The 18,754-nt window shown below is 40.2% G+C and overlaps 3 protein-coding genes across 8 annotated transcripts in view; 2 read left to right on the forward strand and 1 right to left on the reverse strand.

Moving 5' to 3' along the window:
* ints12 (integrator complex subunit 12) lies at positions 1-5,543 on the forward strand. Of its 2 annotated transcripts, none has more exons than XM_086083672.1 (7): positions 1-58; positions 363-526; positions 1,428-1,577; positions 2,248-2,426; positions 2,742-2,901; positions 3,015-3,161; positions 4,408-5,543. In XM_086083672.1, the coding sequence occupies exons 2-7, from the start codon at positions 371-373 to the stop codon at positions 4,975-4,977; spliced, it is 1,362 nt and encodes a 453-aa protein (XP_085939798.1). In that variant the 5' UTR covers positions 1-58; positions 363-370; the 3' UTR covers positions 4,978-5,543. The 2 variants fall into 2 exon arrangements, with proteins under 2 accessions (XP_085939798.1, XP_085939797.1); XM_086083671.1 differs by having other exon boundaries at positions 3-136.
* Positions 5,313-18,173, reverse strand: arhgef38 (Rho guanine nucleotide exchange factor (GEF) 38). Its single transcript, XM_086083669.1, has 14 exons — positions 17,811-18,173; positions 11,943-12,127; positions 11,390-11,507; positions 11,136-11,283; positions 10,589-10,606; positions 10,311-10,510; positions 10,119-10,249; positions 9,896-10,000; positions 9,708-9,812; positions 9,101-9,472; positions 8,870-9,007; positions 7,877-8,078; positions 6,868-7,157; positions 5,313-6,180 (listed from the first exon to the last, which is right to left on the reverse strand). The coding sequence occupies exons 1-14, from the start codon at positions 18,013-18,015 to the stop codon at positions 5,998-6,000; spliced, it is 2,400 nt and encodes a 799-aa protein (XP_085939795.1). The 5' UTR covers positions 18,016-18,173; the 3' UTR covers positions 5,313-5,997.
* ppa2 (inorganic pyrophosphatase 2) overlaps positions 16,760-18,754 on the forward strand; it is a 9,957-nt gene continuing 7,962 nt past the window's right edge. The window contains exons 1-2 of one of the 5 annotated variants that reach the window (XM_086083673.1): positions 16,760-17,082; positions 17,932-18,157. The gene's annotated coding sequence lies outside the window, so the exon portion shown is untranslated. The other 4 variants (XM_086083676.1, XM_086083675.1, XM_086083677.1 and 1 more) reach the window with 4 other exon arrangements.

Raw genomic sequence — 18,754 nt, forward strand, 5'->3', positions numbered from 1 at the left:
GTCGGACATGTTTAGATTGGGCACCGGCAAATTTTCGGAAGAAGAAGCTTCCGCCTAGGTACAATAAGTTGCTTTAACGTCATTTTACTGCCTCACTTGTGTAGCCGACGGGTTTCTACTTGGGAGTAGACGTCAGGTAATATGGCTGAATTGAGAATTGTACATTTGTAGCCTTCTTATCTTTGTTACGAACGTTAGCCATTGTGGGGTCACTACAGAGCTAGTTGCTAGTTGGTGCTGTGAACTCTACATCACATTCTCAAGACTATGATGAATAGTATTGTAATGTAGTCATGAATGGTTACTGTCCCACTTGATGCCAGCTTTGTTGCTAACTGTTGGAATTAATACTTTGTCTTCAGTATAAGCCATGGCTGGACCTGTCAGTCTGGAGCTAGATCCCATCTTCCTAAAAGGTCTGAGTTACCTGCACTCCAAAAGCAAAGATTCTGCTGAGAAGCTTAAAGCCCTCCTCGACGAGTCCCTATCCAGAGGGAGCGACACGTCCTATCGCTTGGTACAAAAAGTATGTGGTTATTGAAAATCCGTTTTTTAGAATTTGTAAAACTAATGTCATCATAGGAGTTGTGTCTGAGAAGTGCCCAGGACTGGTGTCACAAAAGACATATTTCATATCAAACTACAAGTTTTCCTCGTCAATGTGGGCCAGACGATCAAACAGCTCTCTTCGCAAAAATGAATGAGAGTTGTGACAGGCCACGTCCTGACCTTTATACCAGAAAAATGCACCCGCTCACAATGCCCTGATCATCTGACAGTTCCTAGCTGAGAAGAATATCGTCATGCTGGAGCACACGCCCTACTCACCCAACTCTGTGTGATTTGTTTGTTTTTCCTTTTTCCCAAGCTCAAGGGGGTAATCAAGGGGACCCATTTTGAAGATGAAGATGACATCAAGATGGCAGGAGTGCAGAATGCATGGCAGAAAAAGATGGAATAGTGTTTTAGACTCCAGGGGCATTACTTCCAAGAAGAAAACTAGTGTGGATATGAGTATATATTTTATGACATAGCTCACTGTCAACGCCTCATAATCTCAAGTGTAGGGACCTGGACTCCGTCTGTATTAATAGTTTAAACCCTAAATATACAATCAAATGAAACGATGATGATCCCAAAGCTTTAATTTAAAGTCCACACAGTTCCATTTGATTAGTTTAAATTAATGGCCAAGAAGTGATTTTCTTACAAATATTCACAATAGCAGATGTTGTCAGTTGTTAGTCCTCATCACGTAACATTCTGCTGTGTATAGTTTCGTGAACAACAATTTGATACTGTTCCTTTTTCAATAAGGGGCCAAAGAAAAAGTTATTCCTTTGATGCTCCCTGAATGGAGGCCTTGTAAGATATGCTGAAGTCTCTGGACACTGGAGAGACAAATACATTATTTTGTGCATCTTCAGGATCTGGAGGTGTCCAAGGGGTCCATGTCAAAACTTAGCTACAGCAAGCAGGACTCCAAATCCTTGTCCAGCTCCTCATCCTCCAGCACGGGCAGTAAATCCAGCACTGAAAAGAGCAAGAAGGACACGGATAGGAGATCTTCTGAGAAGGTATGAATAATGTCAATGTACTGTACACTTTCTACAGTGTTTACGATAGATAGTACAGCACAACATGTTCCATAACTCTTCCGAAGTGCTTGTCCTATACAGATTAAATTATAAATCTCTGTCCAAGGTATTATGCAGTATTTTCAATCTTTGTCCAACCCTGCTACTTACAGGTGCTTTTAATTCTTCAAATTCTAGAACTTGAATTGAACTTTTTAGGTTGAAAAATTGCTTATAGTCTGCTTAACAATTATGTAAAAAGTGCTTAAATTTGACTTTGAAAAAGTCAAACAAACAATTCTGTTGGTACTTCAGTTTCCTTTAAAAAAAGCTGTTTGGTTAAATTAAGACTCAAAATTGCATATGGATGTATATGTGTGAATGAATGGTTGTTTCTCCATATATTCCCTGTAATTGACTGGCAACCAATTCAGGGTGTACCCGCCTCTCACCCAGAGTCAGCTGGGATAGGCTCCAGCTCACCTACAATCCCAATGAGGACAGTCAATATCAAAGATTGCTCAATGCTTGACTTTACACCAATTTGAGTTGGAAAGTAAATATTTGAACAATAAACTCATTGGTAAAAAAAAAAAAAAAAGTGGGGCGGCATTGTCACAAATATGCACCAAAATGAATATCTTGTTCCTGGGATCCTCATGATGAACAGGTTAGGGTTGACTTTGGTGATGTGGACCCACCAAAAAAGCCCCGTTTAGAGAAGCAGGATCGCTCGTCACCAGTTACCGTGCAGACGAGCAAAGACCTTCTACCTAACATCAACGACTATGACGAAACCAACGCTGACGACTTTGCCATGGAGATGGGTCTGGCGTGCGTGGTTTGCAGGTACGTGCTCATTCTTAACATTGCTTGTATTAATTGTGGATATTGCAGTCATGCAGTGGCGATTAAGATTCTAATTCAGATTTTTGTATTGTTATTAAAAATCAAATTTTGTGAAGACGCCACACAAATGACAAATAAATGTTTTATTGATGTGTGTTGTATGTGTAAATTGACTGTTGAAGCGAACATTTCCACCCTTAGTTTATGTGTACTGTAGGTGCCATCTTGTAATAACGCTCATTACTCCTTGGTCATAGTGAATTAGTGAATAGGAGGACAATCACTGGTATTGAATTGTCTTTTTTCCCACCAAAGACAAATGACAGTGTCAATGGGAAACCAGCTGGTTGAGTGCCAAGAGTGCCATAACTTGTATCATCAGGATTGCCACAAGCCCCAAGTGACAGACAAAGAAGTCAACGACCCCAGGCTCGTGTGGTATTGTGCTCGCTGCACCAGACAAATGAAGCGTATGGTCAGTAACATCCATTCTACTGCAGCGCAGCCACAAATTTGTACCAACCAACCAATTCCTGGTGGGTTCAATTTTGGCGTAATTATGATGTATCTATTGGTTGTTTGTACTAGGCCCAAAAGCCTCCACAGAAGCCCTCCCCAGCGTCCGCCTCGTCAGCACCGGTTGTTATAAAGGACACTCTGGTGAAAAAGACAGAACTAAAAACCAAACTGGACACCACTAGCACCTTTCAGGCTTTCAAACGGACGGAAGTGAAGGTACGTGCTTATCATGTAAATGTTTCTTGATTGTGTCAAAACGGCTGCCATTGGCAGTTTAGAGTCCACAACTTCACATAGCTGACTCTTGTGCAGTTGCCTTAGGATCAGTGTTGGGAAAAACGGTGTTTAAACTTAACGGCGTTAGGTAAGTCCGTGTTTTTTTCTTCATAAACAGACTAATCTAACTAATTATTCTCCCCATATTTGAAACATCGTTATTGTATGAGAAATGCGTTGGTTACAATTTATCTATTAGTTTCAAGGCTCGAAGTAATCTTACGAGACGTTGTGGGGTGACTAGCTCTGAAAATTTCATTTGTGCACAGTTAGAGGCACTGTCGGACCTGCTGAAATGTATAGTGACTTTTATTTTGGAGGTGCCGCGGGAAGAGTGTCACGATGTGACGGACGTGTTTTCCTTCTGGACGACGTGTCTTCCTTCCTTAAAGGCTTATTAGCATTTTAGCAAAAACAACTTTGACAAGAGTGACATTAATCAAAATAACAGTAGAGATTTACCGAAAAACGTCCGCCATGTGGAGGGATTTGTTGACAATTCTGTTCCACCAACAACCATTAACATCGGGACTCCACAAGCACCATAACCACCATACCAGTAAGTCATAGCGATTAGCGACACGCTCTCCTCGTGTAATTAATCGTGCCAACGATTGTATTTTTTCTTATTTCACGAGTGCTAAACATGTCAAAAGTGTTGAAAGAAATATTCAGTCTTGGCAAATCACACTGACGAATAATAATAATAATAATAATAATATTTTTTATTATTATTATATGACATGACAAGGCATTTGTGTGACATAAATATTCACAAAAATAAATGAAAACACCCTTTAAAGCCTGGACATAATTTGAATTCTTTGTATAAAAATCGAATAATAATAATATAAAAAAATTAAAAGTCCAAATTATTTGATATAAAACAATTTTTTAAAGTAGTGAAAATGGTTACTTTGCCTGATAACGAGTTAGTTACTTTTATTATGAAGTAATTAAATTACTAACTCAGTTATTTTTTCTAAGCAAGTAATTAGTAACTATAAGTAATTACTTTTTTAAAGTAGCGTTCCCAACACTGCTTAGGATTGCATATTAACTGCCAACCTATCCATATCCAGGGTGTCTGACTGGTGTAAGCACCAGCCTCTATTGTCACTCACATAAATATATGCAGTATCAAAAATAAACGGATGGATGACAACTAACATGCTATCGTTTGCAGACTTCCACAACATCATCCAATCCCACCAACAACAACTCCTCGTCGTCAGGCGGCGGCCTAACAGGCTGGGCCGCGTTTGGCGCCAAGACGAGTCCATCCCTTTCTGTCAGCTCCAAATTGGGTTCTTCGGGACCAAGTGGGAGTAACAAGTCAATGACTACTCCACCCGGCCAGAAACCGGTAGGTCTTTCTGGTTTAGCCGGAACCAAGTCCGGACTCGGAGCTGCGAAGATCTCTGGCAGCGGCAATGGAAATGGTTCTAGCCAGGTCTCTCTGAAACCACCACCCTTGACCCTGGGCAAGCAGCCACTTAACCGTTCATCGAGCAGCGAGAGCCAGGGGAAGGGTTCCGCCTTGTCGTCAGGGGCAAGCTCCCCAGGCAGCTCCCAGGCAAGTCCAGGAGGTAGTGGCACAGGTGGAAATAATGGTGGAAGTAATGGAAACAATGGGAATGGGTCTAAGGTTCCACTGGGGGAAAAAGCACCAACATCACAAGAGTCCCAGCTCAACGCCATGAAACGGTTGCAGCTGGTAAAGAAAAAAGCAGCACAGAAAAAGCTAAAGAAATAAGCAGTACTGAATGTTTAGCTTTTCCATTGGTAAAAGTTGTTGAGATGCTTGTAGAGTACCTTAATAGCCAGTCCATACGTTACCACTTTCCCAGCTTGACACACTGTCCGTTAATTGATCGAAGAGTCAAAGACATGCCTCTGTTGCGCAGTAGTGGGAATGAAATATCAAGGACACAAAAACAAAGACAGAAAGCTCTTGTTTCTTCTACAGATAGTCAATATTACCATTCTACCTACAAACTGTAGTGGAGACACACAAGGCACATTCACTTCTAAACCATACTGTTGCAAGCTGAACTTGAACTGAACTGTGTGGCACTTGGTGGGAGCATGGCTGATGGAGAGTAAAATAAACTCTCAACCTCAGCAGATCTAATGCCAGAGCGTTGTTTGTAATCTTATGTCTATGGAGACAGACCATACTTTGTCATACTTGAACCTTACTTGTGTAAATGCTGCTGGTTTGATGTGCCTCTTTCTGTCTCAACTAATGGGGCCCCGAGATAAAGTGTCAGTTTTTTTTTTAACCTGCAAATGTCATTAAAATTCCACATAAGAACGGCATCAATGAGTCATGTGATATACAATAGTGGATCTAATCGGGGAAGGGGGGGATAATACAAATATCAACAGTCATTTTCATAGAGGCTGTTTAATAATGATGTAACAAAATAATCAATAACACATAGAATATTTCTTTTCACATTAAACTTCTTTGATAAATTATTTCATATACAAGCTTTACTTCATCCAAAAATGTCTTCATATAAAATTTTACTTCACAAATATGACTTCTAAACTCAACACTGACATACAAACAGTAAAAGTGCTCTCAGCACAGCAGCTTACATTATAACATTTTATCACGTTCTTCATTAGGTCACGCTGTCAATATGACAAGATCCACAGTTTGGTTTCACAAAGCACACATGGATGACATTCCGCTGAAATGGTCAGTGAAACAATAAGTATAGTTTGAAACCCTGCAAGTTGGTCTGAAGTCAGGACATGTATTCTCTTATGCATAGGACATCCTGCCAAGATAGTTGGCCGGGACATATCCCCGCTGGCCATCAGCCTCCGCTAGCCACCAATCCTTATTACCGCCCAAGTCATTGAACTGCAAGATGCGTACATGCTGGTACTCCTGCAGTGTCAGCTCCTGGTCGCAACGGGCTTGAAATGCATATACAGCATAGTACTGTGAAAAGAGACAAGAAGCATATTAATTTGTCACACCGGTGCTTAAATAGATTATAATTTTTTAGACATAGCATTGTCCCAATAATCTTTCCTGCCCGAATAACCCAAAATTATAAAGGACAACAGCCTAGACACTGCCATTAAAAACAACCCCTTTAATTCACTTCAATTTGTGTAGACCATTCTCTTAGACTCCTCATTAAATATTGTCTAAAGTTTTTTTCCCCAAGACACATTTCTTCCTAAAGTATCACAACACTCTTCCAGAAATATATACATTCAACAATATTTTACTATACTTTTTTTCCGACTTCATGCACAGCAAAACAACTCCTAAAAGTCTCTCCTTGACTTTTGCTTGCCTTGACCTCAATATGGTTATTAAACCAGTAGGTGGCACTGTTTGCTAGATTTTTACCCGAGCACTGATGCTGATGTGATCGCCCCTTCCTCAGAGCAGCTGTCCTTTCTGTTAGATGTGTTCTTTCAACACAGCTGATTAAAATGATCAGCTCATCACCAAGCTCTGCGGAAGCCTGATAACGATCCTGATCATTGAATCAGATGTGTTGGTGAAGGGAAACATCTTAAATAGGCAGGACAGTGGCTCTTGATGACCAGGGTTCCCTACACGGGCTCAAGAGTTTTAACTCTGTCATGCAAATTGTATGTTTGTATTACGTACCTGCTGGGCGTCTGTATCAAACGAAGCCTCCAGGTCGTCTGATGTATCAAGTTCAACCTGAAGGCCTGAAAGGTTGGAGTTGCTGTCGGTTGTGTTGAGACTGAAGCTCCGCAGGCTGCTGCTCCCACTGCCCGACACGAAAAGGCTCAGGTTGTCAAAGTCCTCGTCGGCAATGGCGGGTGGCTGCTGCTTTTTTTGTTGCTGCTGTTTGGCCACCTGGCCTCCCCTTTGCGAGTCTCTCAGAGGGTTGTACTGTTTCAAGAACGTGGAGTACACGTATCCCTGCGCACCTAATTGGTGGTACGTTAGAAAATTATGAATACATGCAGCGTTTAGTACAACATGCAAAAACATTTCAAGACATTTCTAATTCTGTTCAGAACATGGGCATTCGACAGAGTATACGCTACATCTCTTTGAATATTCTTAGAATTGTTCATTGTTCTGTTGTAGCTACAAGCTACGCTAAAAATCTGTCTAACTCTGCGTACAGAGAAAGACATCATTAATAAGATACTGTGAGACAATCAAATTCACCCCCAACTTCTGGGGATTCATATAATCCCAGGGGGGTAAGACAAGTCTTTTGTAGTTTTTTTTTTTGTGTGTGTATAGCATTCTCAAAAAAGGTGTTGTCGCAGTGAACATTAAAGTCCAGAGAGCAGAATAGAGTTTGTCCTTGTTTGGGAATTGTCAGCAGCTAGTGAGGCTTTCTCTTCCTAAGAAACTCTGCTGACAACGCACACCGGTTTGTTGTAGAGTGTTACGAGGGAACACGTCCCCAGAAGACAGACTAACGCTGTCGGCAACTGTCATAAGAGCACTTCATTGTGAGAAAGTTGTCTATGTGAAATTGAGGTCAATCTGTAGAGGAGCATGTGCTCAATGGTCAACAGAGGTGGTAAATTCTTCCTATTCAAGTATTAGGCTAGACCTGTTTTTGGATCTCTTTATTTGTCTTGCCTTCCTTATAACGTGACCTAATGTGCATGTGTGAGCACAAACTTGCCTCCGGTGTGAACTAGCCAGCGGCTGCTGCTGCCCAGCGGGTCTGTGTCCTCCAGCAAGGCCACCAGCTCCCCCTCCAGCAGGCTGAGGTCCTGCTTTTGGCAGCCATTGCACTTCCTCTTCAGCAGGTACAGACGACTCTGGGGATATTCGACCAGCAGTTGGGCACGTTGTTCTTCTGTCTGATGATCCACCTCCGGCGTCTGGAAGGCAACACGTGTTGTTAGTTATGTATGTAGTATGTGAGATGGCACACTGTGGAGCTTCAGGTGGATGGAGTTCGTCGAGGGATACTTTGAAACATTACAGAAAAAGTTTTTTTAAGTGTAAATGGCTGAGACCTGATGGAGCATGGAATTGCCCCAGTTAATCACCACCTGGGGGTGTCCTTTGTGTTCATCTTTATCACTTGGAATTTTCCACCAAACTGTGAAACTCTTTGGGGGAAATGAGGGACTTTGAACTTGACATCCAGACAGACGATCTTGAAAGTGAACTGTTGTAACCTCTCAAACGCCAGGAGTGGTTAGGACTGTTGCCTCATAGTAAGAAAGTTGCCGGTTTGAATCTAGGTCAGTTCTTGGCTTTTTCTTTGTGGTATTGTTTTTGTTCTCCCACAGTGCAAAAACATGTAATTATAGTAAGCTTGTGAAACACTTCATGTTAAAGAGAACATATACGTATCAGCAATTCAAGTCTTGAAATTGTCTTATGTTGGTAGAAGACACTAATTGGCGCCATTGTTTATGAAAACAGGCTGTATACATGGGAAGACTCATTGTCTTCAGTATTTATGAAACACATGAAATGTTGAGGTGAATTGAAGACTATATTAGCCTCAATGTTTAAAAATTGTATGTTAGGTTCGTTGACGACTCAGAGGAGGCTACACCCTCCACAATGTAAGCAAAATAGAAATTGGTGGAAGCGTTGCAATCCAACCTCAAAACGAGAATATCTACTTGCAAATGATTCTTGCAACCACTTATCTCACCGCTATTTTCTTGTCTCGTTGCCTCTCGAAGCTGACTTTCCGCTCCATTAGTTTCTGTGCATTCTCCTTGACAAACGCCAGATTGTTCAGCTCATCCATAATGCTGTTCTGCACCTCAGCGATGTTTGACAACGGAGCCTGCAAATGATGCGGCAAATTTGCATTTTAATGTAATAAATATGCTTGATAAGGTACTGTTTTTTGTGTGTGTTGGTGGGTGTTGCTGCTCACTGGTAGCTGCTGTATGGAGGGAGCACCTGACAATATTTCCTCCATCAGCCCCCTGAGCAAGGCCACGACGTACAACGCACAGTTTTTGAGGATAGCATAGGCAGCCATGTTGAACCGCTGCAGCTCCTCCACGAGCAACGCGTTGAGAGCCTCGTAGTCCCTCCGGGCAAGACCGGGCAGTTCTACGGATAGCAGGCATGGGGTTGAGGACGAGGTAGATGATGAGGATGAGGAAGAAAAGGACGAGCGCTCAAGCCGACTGCAGTAATCCAGCAGTTTGTCATAACGTTTTTGGATGAGCTTTTGTGGTGCAGTGAACATGCCCTGAAGAGATGAGAGTGGGGCAAGGACCAGACGCTCCATGTTGTCTTTCTGTGAGACATTAGAAGTTGAGTGTGAATGGCTTTTTGCAGACATCTGCCTCATTTTAGAGGTATAGAAGGCAAACTTCAACACTGCTGAGCTGCTACCACAAGTAGCGAATAAGAGATTAGCATGTTAGCGAGCTATAGCAGATATAACAGACTTCATCTATTAAGTCAACTATCCAGCTAGCTAAATAGCTAGCTATCCAACTTGATATCTGTCTTGGGACCTTTTGACTCACATAATGCTCATAGGGGTCATCACTTTTAGTGTGTGATAAGCCGTTTGAGTCCTTGATTATGCTCTCCATTTTGTGGACATTGTTAACAGCAACGGACACCATCTCCTGAATTAGACACAACCATAAAAGCATGAGGAAACAAAGAAGAGCAAAAAGGTGTATAATTTATTTTTTGACTTTTCACCAACCTGACTGTATTGCAGATAGCTTTGGACATTCTTAACCAGCTGCCTTACAGCTTTCTCCAGGCTCCTGAACAGCTTTTCTTCCCTGTCAAACACTTCATCCCTGACCTGTAGGCGAAAATAAAAACAAAAAATGTAAGACCCCGAGAAGAATCCAAAAGAGAGTAGGCACTAGGCAGTATTTTGAAGGTACACCATGGTGAATGATGATGCTTGTTTTTCTTACCTGTGGTTCAACACCTGTGAGGATCTTGAGATAACCTGCAAACCTGTCACCTTTCTTCCTAATAGAGTGGATGTTGAACTTGTGAAGTTTGCGCAGAGTTCCTTCATCCTCTGAATTCTTGTACTTCATCGCTGAAACAGAAGAGAATGGACAATGTATAAGATCACATTGCAGTAGGCGTAATCACCTCACCTATGTCCTTGCGTCTCTTGAACTCGTTGATGTTGATGTTTATGATCTTTACGGCGGTGAAGGCCTCCTGCAACGGCTGGAAATCGGGGTGGTCTTCGGGCGTGGCCTGCCACAGCTCGCCTAGCAGCAGCGGGTACTTCATGATCCTCTGGACTGGCTTGATGAGGAGCGAGCCCATATCCAGTAGATGGGGCTTCCCTCTGTGATGCAAAACAATCATCGAAAATGAACCCCAAAAAAGTCTACAAGTTCAGCCTTGTCATTTTCGGGATACTCACTCTTGGTCGTAGAGTTTCCTGCAATTTAAGAGGAGATAGAAGATTTGAACATTAGATTTCATTCATATTGTTAATTTCCTAACCTACTGGAACCTCAAAAGTTGAACACCCCTGAGAACATATAATTCGGCATCTGTCCAATGTGTTCCAGACTTGCAGCATACCTCACAGGACCTCAATTAAACATCATTTTTCTTCGACTTTTTTTGCAACACTTTGTCTAAAAGAAAGAACCACCTCAACCAAGGAGTTTTGAAAAAAAGGAGGACATACAGGAAGTTATTTAAGTTGAAAGGCTGACCTACCCTCAAAATGGTGTTATTTGCAGCAGAGTGGCTACAGTACTTTAATTGTTTATCCTTTGTATATTTAACCAAACACTGTCAGGGACCTTTTATTAACACCCCTGGAAACTCTTTTACACTGTGAAGAAAAATGCAGGCCACAACTGGAAGTCCTACAGCATCCTGTATTGTTCCACCTCAGAATTTCCACTGTATCAGGAAGTTGCAGCTTGAAATGAATATTGTGAGGAAGTAATACTTACTTCATTGCTAATACACACGTGGTGAAATGTTGCTTTAATCCTTCCTCTTTTTCGTAGGATTCCAGCGCCATGTTGGCATCGTCGTGATGGTAACAGTAAATCTTATACACATCCTCTAAAGCTGCCTTTGCCTGGATGAATATGTCTCCTTTACATTCAAAACAAACACATTTTCCCAAAATGTATAATTAACATAAAATGGTCAGCATTCAGGCATGGAGGAATAGGGGGCGGGTGATGAAGATTACCGGTACCTGTAATAACGGCCTCAGGATCTGGGTCAGATATGGCTTCCTGAAGTCTGTTTAGCAGTGCAGCTGATATCTCGCACACCGTTTCCATGTTGGTGAACAGACTATCCACATCGACAACCTAACATAACACATAACATTTTTTGTCCACTACAAAACATTAGGTACATCTGCACAGTCTTATGAGCTCTATCAAACATTCTAACATGCTTATTGTGTATTGCAAACCTTAACTTTTATTAGGTAATTTGACTTTGAATAGTTGGAATTCATTCAAAATATTTGTAACAGAATTGTATCTTTTGAAAAACCAGATTAGATAGATATCATTAATTCAGTTGTGACAAGTCAAAATTGAAGGACAAATGGCTTCACTTTTGCCTTTCGTGTGTATGGTGTATGGGGTTTGTTCGGATACAGTATCTGGAATGCTAATTGGGGATAGAAAGAATGTAATTCCAGATATCTGATGTTCTGTTGACGAGGGAGAACTGAATTACATATATCTGCAACACATCCCATCTGCTAAATGTTTCTACAATCCGCAAGAACACACCTGCATGTTTCTCAAAGGCTGAACCACCTCTTGGATGCACAACTCCAGGTCAGTGAGGTAGTCTTTTTCAGTCTGTATCAGCTCTTGGATGACTTTTGATCTGCGGTTCATCTTTCGCGAACGAACCTCTTCTGGGTCCAGCGCTGGTGAGGCAGGGGTGGACAAGTCGTGCGGTGTCATTTTTTCTGCAGAAAAATGCTTACTATTAGCGAGAGTAGAATTAACATGTTTGCCGCACAATGGAGAGGTCCCAACACTTTGCATGTTCTCCCCATATTTGCAAGTTTTTTTTCTGGGTGCTCTGACTTCCTCCTACATTCCAAAAACAGGCATGTTAGGTTAATTGAAGTCTCTAAATTGACCTGGTGTGAATGCGCCATTGTGATGACAAAATGCTAAATCTATCTGCAGGATTTTTTTATTGGCGGATTTGACCAACAAACGGTAGGTAAATTCTAACATATTTTTTTTTAATTATGTGTTTGTGTTAAAGTGACAGCTGTAGCACATGAAAGCACTACAATATTAAAACAAATCGTACATAAAATTGCTGCATTATTACAGATTAGCATTAGTTAACAGCTTTATTAGCAAAAGCTACTGAAAATGGGTTCATTATGGAATGTTAGGCAAAGTTATTATTGTGGTGGAAGATTTGGCTGCTACCTGTGCCACATGCATGCATCCACTTCAATATAGTTCAGATCCTGGTGATGAAGTGCGACCTCCACAAGTGAAAATAGAATAGAATGATGCTACTGTCTTTAAGAGTGCTCTCTAAACTCTTACCTTGACACAACGACATAGTTCAGCTCTGTCATCATGGTAATAAATGTCACACTCTTGCGGTAGAAGGGGTGGGGTGAGCAAGCTCATGAACTTCACCTTTCAAACTGGCTAAGACGAGGGTGTAAATTGAACTGTAATTCAAGATCATTAGGGTATTTTGACAAAAGCATATAACCGACACCTTAGACGGACACTTGGGAACTAGTTTCAATTGCAAAGAAAATCAAATTAAAAAAACATCATCCTTTAGCAAAAGAAAAAGCCGCAAACTGAAAAATTTATTCCACCAATATAATTGTAGAGTCAAATTTGTGTTAACCTTTGTGGCCTTCTTATGGTGTGTGATGCTAAACTTTTTGTATTTGTGGCATTCGTGATGCTAGCATGTAGCCACTTAGCATTGTGATATAAAGGTCAGAACATAGCTGTGGACCTCCATCGACCGCAGAGGTAATCGTGACCTTGTTTAGCAATGACTCCCACACATGGCTACAATCGACTACGTGCATACTGTTTGTTTATATACATTTTCAAGCATTTAAAGGGTTGTAGCCCATGCAAGAAGCCGCTAACGTGCTGATTCATCAGGAAAGGAAAAAAAATTTCTGAGCTGCCTGCAATATTTCATGGTGAACTAATTATTGTGACTGCTGCGCCACAAGGCCTCATTTAACATGCCAGTCAGGCTCACTGCGCTCTTTTTTTTTTTTTTTTATGGCTCACACCGCCTAATCAGTCTGCGACTGCTGTGCGGTTGACTTCAAGCAAGAGAGAAGCCGCCTCGCCGCCTAATCGATGCCACACACGGCTTCCTGCTCGGGGCGGGATTGAGGGCAAGGGGAAGGCTGCAGGGGGCTTGTGTCAGGTTACGGAAAGAATCGCACCGCTGATGTAATGCGCCGGCGTGCTCAGGCATTCCATCTGCTCGGAGGCCATTAATAAGCCCGCACCTTTGCAAGGACACACACATGCTGACCGAATCTCACACAAGTTAGGAAGCGCACATACAAAACAATTTGACCACAGTCCAACAGGGCACAGCATGCTCAATGCCCTAGTGCATAAAACATAAACCTCACGCATTGAGGTTATATGCAATAATACATTATATATAAGTATTCTATATTAAATATAAAATTATTTTAAAATTAAATTGGAATGAAATATAAAATTATATGTAATACAATTAATCTAAATATGAAATATACTGTATTTTACACAATGTATTAATTTGAATATTAAATATGCTCATTGTTTCGTGGAAACAAATGGCTATAAATATTCAATATTAGACCCCCAAAAATGTAATCAGCATATTAATTTACAAATACAACTACTCTTTCTGAATGTTACATGTAAAAATATAATTAGTCTTATTAAATAGAAGCAAAATATACAATGAATTAATCTTGTTAGAAATAAAAAAATAAAATTATTGTGTTGTGAATGTTTAATCTATTAAATAGAACTGAATTGATGATTATTGCTAATAGAATTAGTTTTAAAAAATTAATATAAAAAATTATAATGAAGTGAAATAAAATGTCATAGCAAAATATGTTTTAATAATTAACTGCTGCTGCTGCTGCCTCTTGTCACATTGCAAATCAAAGTCAATAAACTACAAACCAGATGACCCAGGAATTTTTTTTATAAATTGTTGGTTGACCATTAAAATTATAAAACGATTGGTGCACAATCTAGTACGTTATGATGGTAATAAATAATAGTTTTTAATCATGTGATCGGCATTTGCTTGTCCATCATGTTGGAGGTTCAGATCGGTAGGATAAGCTCGGCTTGAAATTGATGAAAAGACTAGACGTCATTGATGAGCACAACTGTCTGCTGCTAATGGTGAGTTGTGCTCAAAAGTGCACATACTGCCTTACAGGGTATATTTTGTTATAATTCATCCAAAAGGTCAAGGCCTGCCCAATTGGAAAATAACTTTGCCTGCTCTTACACTAACATTTGATACCAAAGTACAAACTAAACATAGCACTTTCATTGTCCACTCCATGGTTAAATAACTAGTCTGTTAAGCTAAATGTGAACAATAGGCCCTTTGTCTATGGCATGTACGCGCACCCAGAAAGAGTCTCATATCAAATTGTCTGAAATCATATGAAATTGCAGCAAGTTATGCCCGAGATGCTTTACACTGTTGCAAACCATTTAATATATTAAAACTGCTGCAATTCACATCCGGACTTCTTTGTCCATTTTTCTTATTGTGGCTCTCAGAGCAGGAGTTCCCATGAAAGTGGATCCAGGGCTTTTCAATGCCTGGGCCAACTGCCCAAGAGGCAGGAATAAAACACAATGGAGAAAAATGACACGTCAGACTTGCTCTTGCCTCCTAATTTCCGAAACATGCTCAATGGGATCTGATCACTGCTGAAAATTCTGTGAAATTAGTATTTACACTTATATTTTGTTTTTTATATCAATCTATTATTATATAAGCACTGAGCAGGCCTATAAAAAAAATCACGATTACCAAATGAAATGAACTGAGGTGCCATTAAACTGTCACAGGCCTCCACAAAAAAAACAAAAAAAAAACATGACCAGTTAGCTTTATATATTACATTTTGGGAGCCTGAATGATAACTTTTGAAATCCTATTTTCATCAGGATGAAAAAAATCTTGCATGTGCGCCTGAATATTCTGTTCACACTGTCATTATAGGATAACTGCCCATTTTAACAAGCCTCTGACATTTTCAGTTATATTACTAGCAGCATTTTGTATTTCTGAAAAAGTGGATAGCTGTCAAATGAATATTTACATGATTAGTTTCATCACATATGATCATATACTTTGTTTAGTTGGGTATCGATTCGTCAAGCCTAACATGTCCACCCTGTCATAATGAATATCAATTGATATATAAAAAAACACTTTCAGAAATTTAACATTTGTTAATCATTAGTCTGTCAGCTTGTTTGCTAAGTGAAAGTCCACCATGTGTTCATTAAACGCAAACATTAGACAATAATTGTCCACACTGTTGGCAAGCTCACTTATATGCTGTTTGCATATTCCGTCAGCTTGCAGCTTGAAGTTTACAGTATGTATACTTTTTTGGGGAAAACGTGTTGGAGCTTGACCAATTTGCATTTTTAATAGCATAAAAACTACTTATTACAATGAGCATGAAGTTGAATGGAAAAATCTCAATTTTGGTGATGAAATGGGCAAGTCTCAAATGCCCCTTATGGTGAATGGTGATTTTAGTTTAGAGAAGGTCAAAATAAGTTAACCTGGAAAAGTTATAGCGCATTATAGTTTGATCTTAAAATGTATTTGAACAGTCGTTAACCTCAACTATTTTCCAAACAGATTGTGAGGAAAATAAGATAAACAAGCTCTATATTTGTTTTAGAGACATCTGACAATCAGACTGTCAGGCTTTAGTAGGAATGTATTTGTAGTACTATTATTGCACTGAGCACATAGCTTGACTCACTGAGTTCACGTTGCATGGGTTGACCAACCTGTCCGGCAGGCAGGTGACAACTTTTTGAGTTGCGAGCAGGCATGCTCACGTGTTTCCTCTTTCTGGTGAAGTCATCGCTCTGTCAATATTTGCAATGGTAATATCCCTGTAAATATGCAATACGCTTTGTCGGCATGTATGTGCGGCCCACAGCCAAAACAGGGGCGGGTGGCAGGTTTACTGAAAACAACAAGAGTTGCCATCGTGCAGGTTTGTTGGGGACAAACTGAAATTTCCAAAAGGAACTGGAGAGGAGTTAAGTGAACTGTAAACTGCCGCTGATAAGTCGAGTGTGTGTGAAAGCTGTCTTATCAGTCGACTTGCAAATGGGAAGTAAACTAGTGAGAAAAGGGTTAACACACATGACAAGTGTTGCAGGAAAGCCAACATAGTTTTGACTATAGGGGTGATGTCACTCATTTGGCCTGAAGTGTGACATTCCCAACCATTGACTCCCGTAGACAGGTTGTGTAAAAACACTGCGTCAGCATATTAAGCTTGTTAGTTCAACTAAGATCATCAGTTCGGAGACTCGAGTCACATGACTTTATTCGGGTCAGACTTAAGTTTAGGACTTGTGACTTGGTTGATATCATTTTTGGAATGACTCAACTTTAACCTGGATTTAAATGATTTGACAACTAAGTCTCGTTCGTCTTTTTACATTTGAAAATAATTTCAAGCTAGTGAGTGTGCATGTGTGTGTGTATAATGTGCAACCTGGCAACCCAGGCAGTATCCTCTGATGTGGATTGCAGAGGCCAACCCATTTGCTTTGGGAATTATTTAATTATGCTGTAGATGAAATCAGGAAGAGAACGGCACCATGCAAGGTTTTTAACTCGGTTAGTATGACATCTAACTTTATCACTCACTCTAAAACTCACTAAGACAGGTAAGCTATGCTAACTTCACTGTTCACTAAAGTTTACCGATGACTGGTCAAACAACTTACTGTTGATCATGCGATTAATTGAAAGGAAAATAATAGACATTACAGAAGACCGTTTGGGGACAATTTCAAAACTGAAAATGTGTTGGTACAGGTAACCAGTACAAGTAGAGATACTAAGTTCAAACTGGCTAATGTGCGAATAAATGGTGTGACTGGGTAACATTGTATGACTTATGAGTTGATTAAAACCAAATAATGACTTGACTAACTTAGTGAGGACATGCGTGATTTTGGCGACAGTAACGCAGCACTTGTTTGAAACTTGAAGGTTAAAACTTGAAGTATTTATGTTTTGCACATATGTGACTTACTCCCACCTCTGAAAATCATTTGTGAAAAGCCTGGATGTCACTGCGCAGGGCTTGTTTACCAGCTGGTGTGCGCCACACTTATCGACACTGTTTGCATACGTGGATCCGTCCCCGTGAGACTATCTCCTTCATAGGAACATAACAGGTGCACAGTATCCATGGCTATGTTTGAGTCCTGTTGTGTCAAACTAGTTATCATCTAAAAGTTTTCCATGCTGACATGTTTGCATGTGGGATGGAGTGTGTGTGTGGATTGTTGCCATAGTTGTGCGTCCCACTCTAGGGATGTCATTAATAGGCACCTTACCTTTAAGTTTGGCGCTGTACTCCGTCTTGTCAGACTGACTGCGCCTCACCAGCGTCCCCAGGTTGATGTCACCTTTGCAGGTGTCATCATCCACAATGCTGTCCGTCTTCCTCCTCTCCAGGTAGCGCAGGAACACAGGCCGGTTCCTGCGCTTGATCACCTTCTCCTTGTTCTTCTCAGCCCCGCCGGCCTCCTTGGGATCCATGGTGAGCTTTCACAGTAGCTCGTCCGGTAAGGAAGGCAGCCCTGGCAGCGGGGAACAGGTGCACTCTTTCCCCTGTGTGCTGGTTACCTACTCTGTGCAGGTAATACGGCTCCACCCCACCCCTGTCCACCTGACCTGAGAGGTGAGTGAACACGCCTCTCCTCTCTGCTGTGGGACGTGACTTCCCTTTAAAAACTTTTTCAAGCTAGAAACAAGAGAGAGAATGTCAACGCTCCTTTGTGACCCCGCCTGTTACAAAAAAAATACAATAATTTTTTTTAGTGAATATTAAAAAATCTAATTAATTACAATTGTTATGATTTTTTTCCCATGATTGTTATTTATATTTATGTTTGTTTATTTATTTATTACTAGCAATTTCAATGACATATAATGTTATTCATTTAAAATAGTCCACATACTCATTATGTCATTGTATTATTTTGTTACATATTATTATAAACATAATGTATATTAGCGACAAACTTATTTAATGTTTCAAATTATGTATATATTCTTATTAACAATGTAGTGATTGAGTAAAAAAGTGTATATTAACATATTTTAATAAAGCACTAGTATTAATTGTCATGGTATGTTATTAATATAATTAAAATACCATGAAAAATCATGAGGTTATTTGTACATATATGTTTATTTATAATGATAAATTATTACTCATATTCAGTATTTCCTGTATAAATATTTTGCTGCCTATTAAATTTATCATAAATTATAT

Source organism: Leptonotus elevatus, chromosome 8 (genome assembly GCF_054856555.1).
Source record: "Leptonotus elevatus isolate MCC_2025b chromosome 8, RoL_Lele_1.0, whole genome shotgun sequence".
Classification (NCBI taxonomy): Eukaryota; Metazoa; Chordata; class Actinopteri; order Syngnathiformes; family Syngnathidae; genus Leptonotus; species Leptonotus elevatus.

Excerpts from the sequence above, each read along its gene's own strand:
- ints12 (XM_086083672.1), top strand. The coding sequence starts at position 371 with ATGGCTGGACCTGTCAGTCTGGAGCTAGATCCCATCTTCCTAAAAGGT. Across the intron at positions 1,578-2,247 it reads ATAGGAGATCTTCTGAGAAG|GTTAGGGTTGACTTTGGTGA; the intron begins GTATGAATAATG and ends CATGATGAACAG. Across the intron at positions 2,902-3,014 it reads CCAGACAAATGAAGCGTATG|GCCCAAAAGCCTCCACAGAA; the intron begins GTCAGTAACATC and ends TGTTTGTACTAG.
- arhgef38 (XM_086083669.1), bottom strand. The coding sequence starts at position 18,015 with ATGGATCCCAAGGAGGCCGGCGGGGCTGAGAAGAACAAGGAGAAGGTG. Across the intron at positions 9,813-9,895 it reads GCTATCTGCAATACAGTCAG|GAGATGGTGTCCGTTGCTGT; the intron begins GTTGGTGAAAAG and ends TGTCTAATTCAG. Across the intron at positions 9,473-9,707 it reads ATGACCCCTATGAGCATTAT|AAAGACAACATGGAGCGTCT; the intron begins GTGAGTCAAAAG and ends AATGTCTCACAG.